The sequence below is a fragment of the Choristoneura fumiferana genome, chromosome 12 (genome assembly GCF_025370935.1).
Source record: "Choristoneura fumiferana chromosome 12, NRCan_CFum_1, whole genome shotgun sequence".
NCBI lineage: Eukaryota > Metazoa > Arthropoda > Insecta > Lepidoptera > Tortricidae > Choristoneura > Choristoneura fumiferana.
Genome location: NC_133483.1, coordinates 8,901,437 through 8,916,401, shown reverse-complemented (window position 1 = coordinate 8,916,401; position 14,965 = coordinate 8,901,437). Strand labels below are relative to the sequence as shown.

At 36.9% G+C, this 14,965-nt stretch overlaps 1 protein-coding gene across 2 annotated transcripts in view; it reads left to right on the top strand.

The window, feature by feature from the left end:
* LOC141433251 (uncharacterized) overlaps window positions 1-13,023 on the top strand; it is a 143,484-nt gene extending 130,461 nt beyond the window's left edge. Inside the window, exons 7-13 of one of the 2 annotated variants that reach the window (XM_074095208.1) lie at window positions 1,376-1,504; window positions 2,089-2,220; window positions 2,860-3,079; window positions 4,966-5,111; window positions 5,591-5,893; window positions 6,357-6,572; window positions 6,844-13,023. In XM_074095208.1, the coding sequence (XP_073951309.1) occupies window positions 1,376-1,504; window positions 2,089-2,220; window positions 2,860-3,079; window positions 4,966-5,111; window positions 5,591-5,893; window positions 6,357-6,572; window positions 6,844-6,947 (1,250 nt within the window). In that variant the 3' untranslated portion in view covers window positions 6,948-13,023. Of the gene's footprint in view, window positions 1-1,375; window positions 1,511-2,088; window positions 2,221-2,859; window positions 3,080-4,965; window positions 5,112-5,590; window positions 5,894-6,356; window positions 6,573-6,843 lie in introns of both variants that reach the window. The other variant, XM_074095207.1, reaches the window with a different exon arrangement.
* The last annotated feature ends 1,942 nt before the right edge of the window (window positions 13,024-14,965 follow it).

Sequence of the window (14,965 nt, the reverse complement as noted above, 5' to 3'; positions counted from 1 at the left end):
GTAGTACACCTAGCCAAAGAATACTAACTATATACTAGACCTAGCTATATTTAAGAGATAATTAGTTGTTGTAAAGTTGCAGGTAAAGATAACTATGATGAAGAGCTAGGTCAGTATAGGCAAACACGGAATAAACAAATCCTGAACAGCATTATGTAGGTACACAGACTATGACTATCTTAAGCTAAAGTTAAAATAAAAAATAAAGTAGCCTGGGTCCAACCCCATGGTAAATCCTGCTTTATAATAAACAATAAATGAACAAGGAAACAAGAAATTAAGAAACTGGGAGAGACGTTTGTCAATTGCGTTTCTTTCTTTATTTTTGTCCAGTAAATTGTTAAAGTACAAGCATGCCAATACCATACCATCACAAAAGGAACTTCGGTCAGGATTTTCGTTTTCAATACTATTTCTCTATTCAGAATTTCCTTTGCTAGGTAATTGATCGGCTTCTTTCTGAATTTTTAGAGCAGAAAATTTCAAACAACCCTTTTACCTTAACGACTGAATAGGCATTCCAGAAAATGTTAGGTACTTAAGCATTAAGTTCACTGATTCCATACATGTCGCCGGTGCGGAAACTCTTGGGCTAGTACTTGCCTTTTCTAATATTAAACTGCTAAATAAAATAACTTACTCCCACTCCCCACGACGCGACGATCCTGAACAGAATAAACACAATATAAGGATCCCAAAGTCTCACATTTGGCAAGCTACGGCTACGGAGTCGAAAAGTTTTACAATTATTGTATCTACTTGTGAGATCCTATAATTGGCTTTATTGGTACTATAAAATAAGTTTACTCTGTAAGTTATAGTTCCTGGTTCTCCGAAAATAAATAAATAAATAAATTAACAAAAATGTTTTATGAATTTTCTTGCTGACATAGTACGTATCACAGTAGGTAGTAGGTATATTTACTTGGTCGCGCGTCGTACAGTCAGCAGCAGAAGTGAATGAGCGGTACGGTGTTCAAAATGATGTACACACCAAGCTACACTACGCTACTAAGCTAAGCTGCTATTACTACTGCCAAGGTAATAGTGTTAAGAGTGTTCAGATCATTTTGAGCATCATAACTGCTCATCTACTTCTACTGTTGACACTGTACCTATTAGTTACTATTTTTAGATACATTAAGTTCTATTGTTTTCTAACCGAATATTACAATTTCGGAGTAAAATAGTTAATTTTCCATCATAAAGAACATACAGTCGAATTGAGACTCTTCTCATCATTTTGAAGTCGGAATTAACTTTTGGTTAAAACAGACTGACTTTAATTTTTTTATATGAAATTCGAAAGCGGGATGGTGTCTTTCGTTCAGAAGCTCATATACATAAAGCGTAATGAGTGCCCCCAAAATTTCAGTGGAAGAGTTGGAATGCTTGGCGACCTGGAAGGAAGGGAGCCTCCGGTTCCTTGTGGGCAAGCTGCATCACAACCACGCCACCAGCAACGAGGACCGCTACCGCTGCTTCGTCTACGAGAAGACCAATGGTATCGGTAAGACTATATTCACTTAGGTAATTGAGGGATGCAAATAAGCCCTACCAACTATTTTGCCACTGACAATAAAAGCATATAGCCGAGAGACAAATTGGCTTTTATAAGTTCCACTCTTTAAAAAAGTGCGTGCCTGATCACACTTAACTTACACCAGCCCCGGATCAAGAATGACCCAGGCGGCACTTCTAGAGAAGTGACAAATTCCTTAGTACCTAGAAAATACCTAACCTAACCTTTATTTGATACAAATTGCAGTGGGGGGATGCCAAGTAAGGGCTCCCAAAGACACTCTTGCCCGTCGTTCACGGGGCCATGTAGGTACACGTGCCCAGAACGTCCAGAGGAAAAGGAGGGCCTATTAAAGCCAATACAATATTAATGATGTTTTGAAAGTTTTACTACTGAATAATGCATTCTATATTTTTAAAAAATTTCGACAGCAAGCGGGTTATGAAAGGGCTGCTGAATTTGTCACTCACTTTATAATGTAAAGACTCACTTTTAACATACCTTTTGCTTGAATTATATTAACCAGCATTTCCATCAAATTTACTTCAAACACTTTGTCCTTTCAGCATCCAACAGCATGAAAGAAGGACCAAGTACGACCGGCGACGTGGAATACCGAGTTGCCCAGTCTGGAGACGCCACCTGCAACGGGCTGTTCAGTGCTACCGAAGGATCGAGGACGATGGCTTTGAAACGAGGTATGTCCCAATTTTTTTATCTTAGTGTCTCCCCAAACTTTTGCGTTTATTGCGTGGAGACAAAGCGTTTTTTGGTGGATTAAAGCTGATTCCGCGTCGATAGGTGTCGGAAGACCCTTATGCAACAAAAATGCAACCCGTGTTTGTACGGTAGTCGGGTAAAAAAGAAAAGGGTTTTACGAGTATGTTTAGGTTCGAGGATGACTTGATCCTGGATAGATCGCATTTTGCAGGTGGTAGGACCTTGTGCGAGGCTTGCTACCACCATCTTGCTCGCTAATCCTGCCGTGAAGCAGCAGTGCTTGCACTGTTGTGTTTCGGCGTGGAGAGTAAGACAGCCGGTGAAATTACTGGCACTTGAGATATCCCATCTTAGGCCTCTAGGTTGGCAACGCATCTGCAATACCCCTGGTGTTGCAGATGTTTATGGGCGGTGGTGGTCTCTTACCATCAGGAGACCCACTTGCTCGTTTACCATCCAGTCGAATAAACAAAAAAGATCGAGTTTATATCTATGATTTTTCGTTTGTGAATTATTCAAGAGCTCGTGAGATTTAAAATTCACTCCTTTAATTAACTTAACAGCAATCAATTCGATCACAATATCACCTGTACTCAACAAATACTCTTTACTTTCAGTGTCCGTCCGCTTCAACTGCCAATTCCCCACGTGGATGACGTTCTCTCACACCTGGCATACCCTAGACTTCAGCAGCAACTATACCTTCTACCAGCGGAATGCCACGCTCCGCATCACCGACCAAACGGGAGCAGACATCAAAGTCTACTGCGTGAATGTCAAAGCTAGCTCGCCTAGTGGAAACTCAGTGGCGCTGGTAGCGCATTGGCAGCATCATTGGTGAGTTAGTCCCAACTTTACAACCCGAGAATATAGGTACAATTAAACCATTTGGATGTGACCCACCGACCCCACCGTAAAATGTTTTCCTTGACATTGCCCCACATTTTTACTATAATTAAGCTAATAGTTCTCAAATGTACCTATTGCTAAACAAGTGATTAAAAATTATCTTAATGATGATGATGATCATGATTACTATATCGGTATAATTATTAAGTAATTGGTTCTAAGTTGACATAAGCTAGCAAGCGCTTGTTTATGAAAAAGATTACTTATTTTTAACGATGTATGGAAACTGCCGTTTCTAGGATAATTATAATGATACTAATTTCAAAAATTGGTCAAGTGCGAGTCGGGCTCGTACATGAAGGGTTCCGGAAACAGTTCAGTAAAAGTTTTCTTTCCTATGGTTGAAGATATCCACTTCAAATTTGAGTTGAAAGATTCCACACGAGCAAACATAGTTACATTACACTGCAAATAAATATAATGCTTGTAATATTTTTTTGTTAAAAATTTCATTTTCAAAACAAGCATTATTTGCCGAATGTACTTTTTGTTGGCTGTACTTGCATTGTCATCTAAACTACATATCTGTACCAAATTTCAAGTCTGTACTATTAACTATTGAGGAGTTCCCTCCTGCAGAGACGATTCTGGCAGGACCACCAAGATGTCACCACCAGATTATTGTATTGTCACCAAATTTACATAAGTATGCCAAATTTCAAGTCGATCGGACCACTGGAACAAACAGGGCAAGCTAAAGAAAAGCTTCTAAAAATATCACCGAAATGTAAGCGCTTGTGCAAGTACCTATTTCGAATAAAAAACAATTTGAATTCTCATCCTCTTTGGTTCTGGCTGTTTGCTTCTGAAACCATTGCCCGCACCGCGGTGTCAGCGCGGTTTTCGCGGGAAATTCGGCGGACTTCGTATGTTGTGTAATTAAATAATAGGAAGCTCGACTAGTGTGAATAAATTTTAAACTGTATTATAAACCTTGTAAATAGTGTTAAATACTTAGTATGATTTTTTTAGTGTAAAAAACAATAGGTAAACATAGTGATTAATACGGTGTGGATTTGGCGAGCGCTTTATCAAAGTTGGCTTCATTGAGGTTTGTGGTTCATAAATTGCTGTATTAATTTTGCACAAAAACGAATAAACCACACAATCAGACAGTCACTATATTATATTATAGAAGCTTTTATAAATATCATTTAAATCGCAAACTTAAAGGTAAATATAAAAATATAAAATATAAAAAAAACGTTTCTTGTATGACGACCCCCTTTAATTTGTAACTTTATTTTATTTTTAGTATGTGTTGTTATAGCTGCCAAAGTAACTCATTAATCTGTGAAAATTTCAAGTGTCTAACTTTTACGGCTTAAGAGATAGAGCCCTGTGACAGACGGACGGACAGACAGACAGACAGCGGAGTCTCAGTAATAGGGTCCCGTTGGCACCCTTTGGGTACGGAACCCTAAAAAGGGTACTACAAATACTACAAAAATTGTGACACTAAGGACCTGATTGATAGAGCGACTAAATATTGCTCTGTCAGTGGGACCGGAATTAATTTGAAATTAGAACAAACTATAAATAGACAATGAGGAGGCTTTGGCCTAGAGTCGCCAACACTTAAGCCTGAAAAATGAATTGCAGCTGCACTGTGTGAAATTCACGTAAATGCATACAATAATGGTGGCACAATATTACCTTTATTTGGTCCTCTATATTTTCTTTATTCTAGGTGTGCATGCATACCTTATGGGAGCCAAATAACTTTGCGAAATTTTTGCCCCTTATCTGTGTTTTGCTACAGCTCAAAAAATATTGTGATAGGGGAATTTAAATTTTGAACACTTTTGTTGCAGTGCATCTCGCTATGTGTGCGTGGTGCTATACCGTCGTGATACGTACATAGCGGAGCTGCAGCGGGGGTCGCCGACCTCGCGGCCAGACGATGCATGTTCCAATCACCATTTTAATGCTGTGACAGCGCCATATGTCACATTAGTTGGTGAGTATCCGTCGTCTCGTCTCACAATAGGTTGACTTCCACCGCTTTTAATGGATCAACTCCTGCCTATTAAACTATGCTATGCTGACTATGGCACGAGACTCTTGTTAAAATTCTCAGGGCTTGGGTTATAGTCGCCACGCTGGCCCAGCACAGATTGGTAACTTGACATGTACCTTTGAATTACTTCGCAAGTTAAGCAGTTACCCTTACAATGTTTTCTTTCACTGAAAAGCTCATCAGAGAGGTAGGTACATACATTTGAATTGAAATATTTTTTGCACATTGATTCGGAAATCTAAGAAAGGCCAGCACCGATTCAAACCCATGGTACTCTGCTTTTGGGAGGCCATGGGTCAAACCACTAGTCTAGTGACTATAGACATAGCCGTAATAACGGCTAATTCTAATGGCTAGTAGGTATTCGTACCTATTTATCTACCTAAACTCTATTTCATTTTTCCTTTTTTTTATTCCAGCAAGCAATCCAGAATCGAAAGAATGTCCGTATTCTGGTAAATATGAGATACAAAGCAATCGACACGAGAGAAGCGTAAGATCCATACGCGAGAGGAGAGCCGAGAAGTCGGTCAATAGGAACGGTACTAGGTTGTTCAATTTTAGCATAAGCAATATGTCGAGCGCCCCGATGCTGAGGAGTCGCAGGCAGGCCAACGAGGTCGGCTGTGTTGTCAGCGGGTTCAAGAGGCTGGAAGTGGGGTGCAATTCTGTGAAAAATATGGAGTTCTACTCGAGCTGTGAGAATAAGGAGATTATAACAGGTGAGTTGAAACTGTATGTTGGATCCATCTTGAACTTCCGATATCGACATGCGTGTTTGAAGAAAATACAAGATTAAACGGGTCAAATCACGATTATAAATCCATCTAGTTTCGATCTTTTCGGAAGATCTTTTTCATATATGAGTGCGCTCAGGACGTTAATACCACTCGCACCATGCTAGCAGTAATATAGCATGCATGCTCATGGAAATGCATAAATCTAATAAAAAACATTAACATGCCGACCATTGTTCGGTATGAGAATACTCCCTCTCCCGTATCGAGTTAATAGCCCCCGGCCAATGAATATCCATAATTGGCCAGGAAATCATTGAACTTTGCCCAGAATGCACTGGCCCAAGCACTGCTCTTCCCCTCAATCGGATCCGGAAGGGAACCTCAGCCCTTGGGCACATGAGGTTACCAGACACCCCTATTGTAATTTCACTACGACCGTTTCCAGCTTACACCTGCCACGGGGGCTGGTACGAGAACGGCGCGTCGTTCGTAGTAACGACGCCCGTGACGCGCGACAGCACGGCGGCGCGTCGCTACTGCTTCGTGTCGCGTGACGCGCGCGGGCCCGCGCTTCTCGTCACGCGCAGTGCGACCAACTGCGAGCGCAGTGCCACCGCTACCGCGCCCAGTGAACAGCTGCTGTTTGACGCAAGACCGACAGGTAGTACATAGAATGAGAAGCGAGATTTGGCTTTCCTCTGAGCACGGCGCTTTGTTCGTGGTGACGATACTCGTGACGCACGATAGTATGACTTCGCGTTGCTACTACGTCGTGCGTGTTGCGCATACAGCTACTTGTCAATTTTAGAGTTGCCAGCTAGGTAAAATTTGTTGCTAAATTAAAAAAGTTATATCCACTTCAATGAATAAAGTTCTGCATTTTTTTGGGCGTCATAATTCAGTGATAAATTAAATGTTTCTTTCTGCTACAGGTGAATGTCAAGATCAGACCAACGCACAGCCTCTGCTGAGGCTACCGCTGCCCCACATTATCATTGTGACAGCTGTCATCCTACACTACATCATACCGAGATGATTCTTAACTATAGGTACCCCTGCAACCCCCCTGTAATTACTATAACATATTTATTAATAAGCAGGCTTAGTAAACAAAACTAGAAGAATTAGCACTTAAGCTCTTTCCCCGTGTACTATGCTGTCAATTTTATTTTTTCTGCCTGCGCGTTTTGATGTATTTTTTTGTATTTTACGAATTTAGTATACTCGTACACATTTTATGCAATTTTACCTTTTAACCGGTGAACGGCGAACGGTGAACGGCCGCGATTCAACTGTGCACTTTATCTCTGACTAATGTCTGTTAGACAGCTTATAATGTATCTACTTGCTCTGTACAACGTGCACGGTAACGTACCTACTTACTCCGATGGTTAAAAGGTTAAAATAAATAATTTTACTAGGAATTTTACATTTACTTTACAATTTGATCAAGCCAAAACATATTTTACCACATGACTGGATTTTCTTGCAGTTTAACTTACTGGCCAATTACTTAAGTTATGGTTCAAGAATATCAGTTTGGATGTTAGTTTTGGTTTAAAATTCCTAGAAAAATTATGGCAATTAAAATAGGTAACAAAATATCAATCACATATAATAGGTACACATTATAATATCATAGATAGTCCCAAATCGCCTAACTTTTCAAGCAATTCTAGATATCAAAAGCAATTTGGAAAAAAGTTTAATGAAAATGATTCATATAGGTACCTAATATTTTTTTTCTGTAGGTAAATGAAAGTGTTTCCTTAATCCATTTAGACATGGAGGGAAATAAATTAGGATTGAAAAAAAAAATGTTTGGAGACACAAATTTCGTCATTTATTATGGCTTATTCTTAATTTCTTCTCTCTGAATTGATAATATCTTACTCGTATAATTTATTTCACAGGCATTGAAAAAACATCACGCACTTAAAACCTTTCCTTTGTAAAATAATCGATACTAGTAAATTTATCTTTATAACTTGTTGAATTTTAAAGATAACTACAAGTAGATAATCCAATTGCATTACATACCGCTTTTACTGACAACCTTTTTTATTAGTTTATTATATTACGTACAGGTATGCCACTCATGAGACAAATATAATACATACAGGCGTTTGATCCTTAATGGGTAGGTTAGGTTGGTATAGGTACCCCACCTATGTACCTGGCACTTTAAATAGATTTTGTCGCGGACGAAAGGTACTTTAATCCCACAGTTTGACCGCTTACTAAATCCTTTAGTGTACCTAAGTTTTGACGCAACAAAAAATCTCGAGAGTATTCGCATGCTATGGGCTAATTGGCAGGGCTTCTGGCGGCGCGCATCATTAACAAACTGTTCTTATAGTATTAGAATTAGAGACTTTAAGTAAAGGGTGGACTACGAGTAAGTAATAAGTCTTATTATTTATTTATCAAGACTTATTATTCGTAGGAGGTGGATAGCCGGTCGAGTACATCGTTCAAGTGCAGATAAGTACATATTTATCCACAAATCTATTTATAAAAAACCGGCCAAGAGCGTGCCGGACACGCCCAAAATAGGGTTCCGTAGCCATTACTAAAAAAATAATTAATATTTTTCTAAGGATTTCGTATTTTATACGGAATCTTCTAAATTTAGGTAACTTAGCCATTGTAGTTTTCCTTGAAAGTTTGATATACTACCTACCATCTGAATTTTTTAAAAATTTTCCACCCACCGGTTTAGATTTTAGAGGGAGGGGGCGCTCGATTTTAATGAAAATTTGCACTTTAAAGTTGAATATTTCGCAAACACATCACTGAATCGAATAATCGTTTATATATAGCAGCCCCCTAATGGTTTTAAAAGACCTATCCAACGATACCCCACACTGTGGGCTTGGATGAGAAAATAAAAATCACCCCCACATTTACGTCTATGGGAGGTACCCTAAAAATTTTTTTTGTATTTTTTATTTTACCATCTTGTCGGCATAATTTACATATATATCCGTGCAAAATTACAGCTTTCTAGCATAGATAGTCCCTGAGCAAAGCCGCGGACGGACAGACAGACAGACAGACATGGCGAAACTATAAGGGTTCTGTTTTTGCCATTTTGGCTCCGGAACCCTAAAAATACTGATTATGTAATTGGTAAATCGCAAAGTCAAAAAGATAGATCATGGGTCTTATTCTTATGACGTTGATCATCCCTGCTATGTGTGTACACGTTCGGATTTTTTTGCCGAGAAACTTACACTAAGGCAGATTGGATGCTTTAGGTCTTTTGATAAACGCTGATATGTGTAAGATCTCCCTGGACTTTTTTCTGGCACCCGGCACCGTTCAAATCAAACTATACTTATTCAAAAGTAACTGTGCTGTGTCTCAGCGATCATTTTTTTGCTCGATATCGAAAATATATCAACGTAGTTGATAGATATTATAGGGAAAAGCGTTGATGCAATAGTAAATGTCTACAATGATAACACAATTGATGTGAATGGTTGTGAATAATATATTTCTTGTTGCACCAGTTGAAAATGTTTTAAAAGCTTTTCTACTCATATATAAGATACTTGATTGTCTTTAAATTGTTTATTTTGGAATTTAGTAGCAGCTTAAATATCAGCGTTATATAAACGAATATAATCTAATCATATTCGTTTATATAACGCTGATATTTTGTCACTTTGAAAACTACCTACTTATTTATTTACTTTTGTTTCCGGTTCTATACATCTAAATGGTTAAGAAATATCGAAAAGCTTGTTTCACTCTAAACCACAATTACTTAATCAATCAGTTCAATAGTAGATATTTAGATACGACTTCTATTTCAAATATCATGAACACCTAGCTCTAATAACGTATGGAAGGCGTCAGAGACTGTATTATAACTCTACTTATATATGTATATATATTTTTTAGACTTTTAAGTTGATTAATTTAGTTTCGTTTTAATAATTTAATTATTTTTTATCTAACAATATCATAACGGTTAATTAATTCTAGTAATGAGTTCTAAAGCACCACTGCGAGAGCTTCTACGGTAGATTGTGGTGCCGTTTGTGTAATATGAATGAAAAAATACTACCAACCTTTTGAATTCAAGTATTATTTTACTAACATACCTAGTTAGGTAAATGAAACCTACTTATATATCTATCGAGGAACAAACAATGACGTATGTATTTGGAAGGATTTTATCATACTTGAACTATATTACTGTTTTCGTGGTAGCTGCAAATCATGTAATTTTTTCACTTGGAAGCTTAGAAATATGTACAAAATTGTTACACAATGTTATTGCGTAGTTAAAATAATTATTTAGCAATAAATTTAGGGTACTTTCGTCACTTGTTACTTTTATACCCTTACGACTTTTGTATTTTACTTCTATAGTTACAATGAGCTCTTATATTTTGTAAGCGAACAGCTTTAATAATTATTTTTATTTACGAGTGGTTAATCATCACATCGCATCGCAGTAGCACCGGATTCTACTTCTTATTGTTATTAAGTCCTTACCTAGTTTTACCTTCTAGATATTTCGGCAATATTATGTTCAAAGTGGATGGGAAAATATTTGAGTGTTTTGACCACTTGGGCCATAGTCATTATTCTTCCAAGATTAGTAATAAGAACCCTCAACAGCTTTGGTTAAACCTTGTTCAACATTGGCATGGTCTCTTGTTTTCATCAAAGCGTTATCTTTCGCGTAATCTGAATCTCTTTTAACAATATTTTCTTGCCAAGAGGATAATGGAGAAAGAATCAGCCAAAACGCTGAATATTAACCCGGAAGCAGTTTAGCAACTATACGTAAGTCTTTGTTACAAGCCCATTTAATGGTTGCTTGGTTTTATATATCAATGTTATAGTCTAAGAGCTACTATCATTAGATACAATGTAAGTTTATTTTGGTCGAACGAAGTCAGCGTTTCAGAATTTTTTTGACAAGCAACGGAATCATTTTTTGACTAATTGCAAGTATCTACAAGATAACTAGAAGATATCTACTAAAACTCAACTAAAGTGAAGGTCTTTATTTTATGTGTTACATAATTGCAAATTAATTTGTGATTTCTTAAAACGGATGATAAATTCTAATTCATATTTTATAATTTTATAAAGAAAAATGGAAACATTTTTCTTTTTAAAACTGAGTAAGTTCTTATTTTTACTACCTACTTCAATTTCTAACGTTATTCGCTCTTAGCGTAATACAATGAGTAAGTGGCTCAAAGAAAGTTAGTGCTAGGGATCGTTCATTCAGGACGTAATAAAAAATACAGTTTTGGATGGAAGCTTAACTCCACGAATAGAAGGTAAGTATTTTAATAGCTAGATAAAAAAATAACCAGGTAACTCGTTTATCGTTTAATATAAAAAAAAAAAACATTTCGACGCATAGTTATCTCAGAATAAGAGGGCTCGGGCCTTAGTTGCACCATTGATGTTTTCCTGCATCATATAACTCGTGGTAAAATTCAAATGCAATTTGTATTATTGCATTACGTCCCAAGCAAAATAACTTGGCGCCTACATTTTTTTTGGGCTAAGTAAACAACGACGCATATTAATATTGAACTTGGCTCTCGTTTCACATTCATGTTTTTGATGGGATTATACTTACATTGTGACGTACAAACGGATGGGTAGGTACCTACTTAAGTATTTATCTGTGCTCAGTCAACATTTGGTCAAGCAAATATGAAAAAGAAAACATTGAGCTGGTTAAACAATAGTTCAGTGTTTTCTTTTTCATATTTGTATTCTATAACTACAGCGAGCGGTCCCTTTTTTTGTTGCCCTGGGAAATCTGCAGCCGGACCAGATACCCCATCGCCACTATGACGGTCCCTAAACCAACTTTCATTGCGTTACTCCTTGTTACGACTTTTCTAAGGAAACTTTCCTTAATCAAGCAATACTAATTTTAAATATAGAATAGACTAGATAACTGAATGAACGAATACTCAACTAAGATCAATGTATATGTAGTTAAGTTAATGTAATTAAACGCGACAGCAATAATTATATTTGTATTTATAGCTATTGAGGCGTTAAATTTTTAATAGTTGTGCTACGATCTATGTTGAGGAATTGTGTTGATTTTTATTTAAAGAGGAACAAATTTTTATGTAAATTTAGACGCTTCGTCTAAGTCAAAAGAAATGAACAAAAATATATTTACCTTGCTTCTCCACTACATACAGGTATGTACATATACGCTCCTCCTCTTCCTCATGGAGAAAAAACATAGATACCGATGTCACAAAGGTTCTGATAGTTGGGCCGGAAGCCTTATGGTGTAAAGCTTGTTGGATCACAATCGTTTTCACCACATCTTTCTTTCACATGATTTTTCATAATCTCTTAGTTGCAATCACATAAAGTCTGTGTTTACAATTTTTTTTCTGAGTTACTGGTTTTGGTCGTTGGGTCTGTAATAATCATGCCATGAATAAATAAAAATAAGTTTTTTTTACAAATTGAATAAGTATATTTATATATCTCTTATAGTTGCCTAGTATCAGTTAAATTTGCCAGGCACTTCTACAAGCAATTTAAAATCAAAAGTTACAAAAAATAGTTCTTTTGGTTTAGTAGTAAAAACCTACTTACATACATTTTCAATTGATCCGTTCTCAATATAATTATATCTTGTCAAGTTCATATATATATATGTTACACTCGGTAGAATACTGTCGCAGGGAGCCTCTGCGGCAAATGCTGACTGCAACAAGTTTCTACCGAGAGTCACATACGAACTTATTGACGTATAGTTTGTGCTTTAGTTTGTACTCAATTCAAATAATTATAATTGTACTTTGAGAACCTTGATATGTTGTAATAAGACAAGTTGACGCAATTCCTGAACAAAGAGCGACACTGTAGACGTTGTGAATAAGGGAGCTAGCGTTGTTATAATAATATGACAGAGAAATATTTTTCAGAAGCGGGACATTTTGGAAAATTCTCAAAAGATTTTTATAACGAAAATGTTTTAAGAATATTCCCCTTGACTAAGGTCATCAGTGTTTCTATTGTGTGATATAGGTACATTTGAATTAATTAAGTATAATAGTCAGCATGGATTATTGAATAATAAACAGCGAAATTAATAATGAACTTTTTTATTACCCCCTGCATTACCTACGTAGCTTCTATCATATGTAGTATCTAGGACCTAGATGTACAGGTACCTATTTATGACCTATTTAAATTTTAGGCACATACATACCTTACCTACCTATGTACATCGTTATATCACTCGTGCGCCTTCTCATTTTGGAGACATTTTCAATGAAACGGTCAAGTCTGTTAAGGTACCATAGGACTATCTTGTCACTATTCTTGATTTTTTTGATCTCCACAGAATCATCAAGTATCTACCTGTCAACTTCTGATTATTTTAACTAGATAAAAAGATTAGAATTAAAAAAATCTTTACTTACGCGAAAATCATCTTTATTCCTAGACATACTACTTACATAAGTTCGAAAATATTATAAAAATAAATTGAGATGTCAAAATAATTATTGAGAAAAACAAGTACTTATAAAAAATATTAGTACCTATAGCTGTAGCACAGGCTGTAGGTACAAAATTGTACATGAACGCTGAAAAATAATAATATACTCTTTTCTTTGGACAACTGTGTAACAAAACAATAACAGAAGAATTCCACATTAACATAACTAATATAGCTAATAGAGTAGAAATTAAATAAAGGTGCCTCTTTTTACGTAACTGACATTTTCGACCTCAAACGTTTGAATTAGATATGAGCGCCGTGGGCCAATGAGGGCTATCGCGTATGAATTCGCCGCTAGAGGCGCTAGTGTAGCGTGAGGTCTCCGAAATGTCAAATCTCATAGTTTTTGGGTGAGCTACGCGAGTTTATTTATAATTAGAATAATTTTGTGAATATTTTGCAATATCTGAAATTAATTATGGCAAATATGCGTTCCGGGGCAATGAATGTCTATGTTTTGAGACAGTTTTGTCTTTCGGAAACCTTTGTCCTCCCTTTTTTCCGAACAAAACGGGGACTATGGAACACTGTGGCATGCTCGATATTTTTATGGTACGGTTTTAAGGTGTATTAAATATAATTTTAATCTAAACTTTGCTTTCACGCCCGTAATAACAGACTTTGAAAGCCACACATAAAAACCTCACGCAACAGTGCGCCATCTAGTGAGACAAAAAACGATAGCCCTCATTCGACGGCGGCGGCGTTGGCTATAAAAATCCATGGCGGCGGCGGCGCGCCGCGGCGTGACCTTGGTGGGTCTTACACTTTTTATGCGAGACCGATTTTTTTAATAAAAAAATAATAAAACCACATTGTTCCTTCCGAAGAAAGCTTTATATTTTTTTAAAAGCATAGAGGCCATCAACAAACGGTGTTCTAAAAAAAAAAAGTTTTAAAAAAATCAACACATTTTCAAGGAAAAAAGTATCAAAGTAAGTCTACATAACAATACTGTCAATATATATTTATTAGTAAACAAAACATATTAGTAAATAATTAGTATTTGTAAACCTTATTGAATGAAACGCACTTAGAGCCTTAGACGTTGAAAGAGTCGACTCGACTGAGTGGCGAGCGCTCGGGACGTAGACACGGTGTAGCCGCGCCGCGGGTGCGAGCGGGAAAGCAAACTACGCCGGTCACAGCGGCGCGCCGCGTGTTTCAATCGACGGCGGCGCGCGCGCGCCACACGAACTCACGGCGACGGCGACGGTGAAATAGGGCATATGGCAAAAAAAAAACCATGGAAATATTTAGTTCCTCGTACATCCAACTCTTTTATATGGGAGTCGAAAATGCTTAATAATATTAAATATAATGACCCGGATAACTCACGTCTTAAACCGAGTTTAGCTCTAACACATGTTTCGGGCTAATCCGTAGTCCTTCGTCTTCGGTGAGTCTCACGGTAGTTTCATGTTCAAAAATGCTTAATAAGTTTAATAACTTATTTAATACCTACAACTAATCTTCATTTTAATTAATAATTATATATATCTTTCAGTTAGTACTTAGGTATATAACGTTAT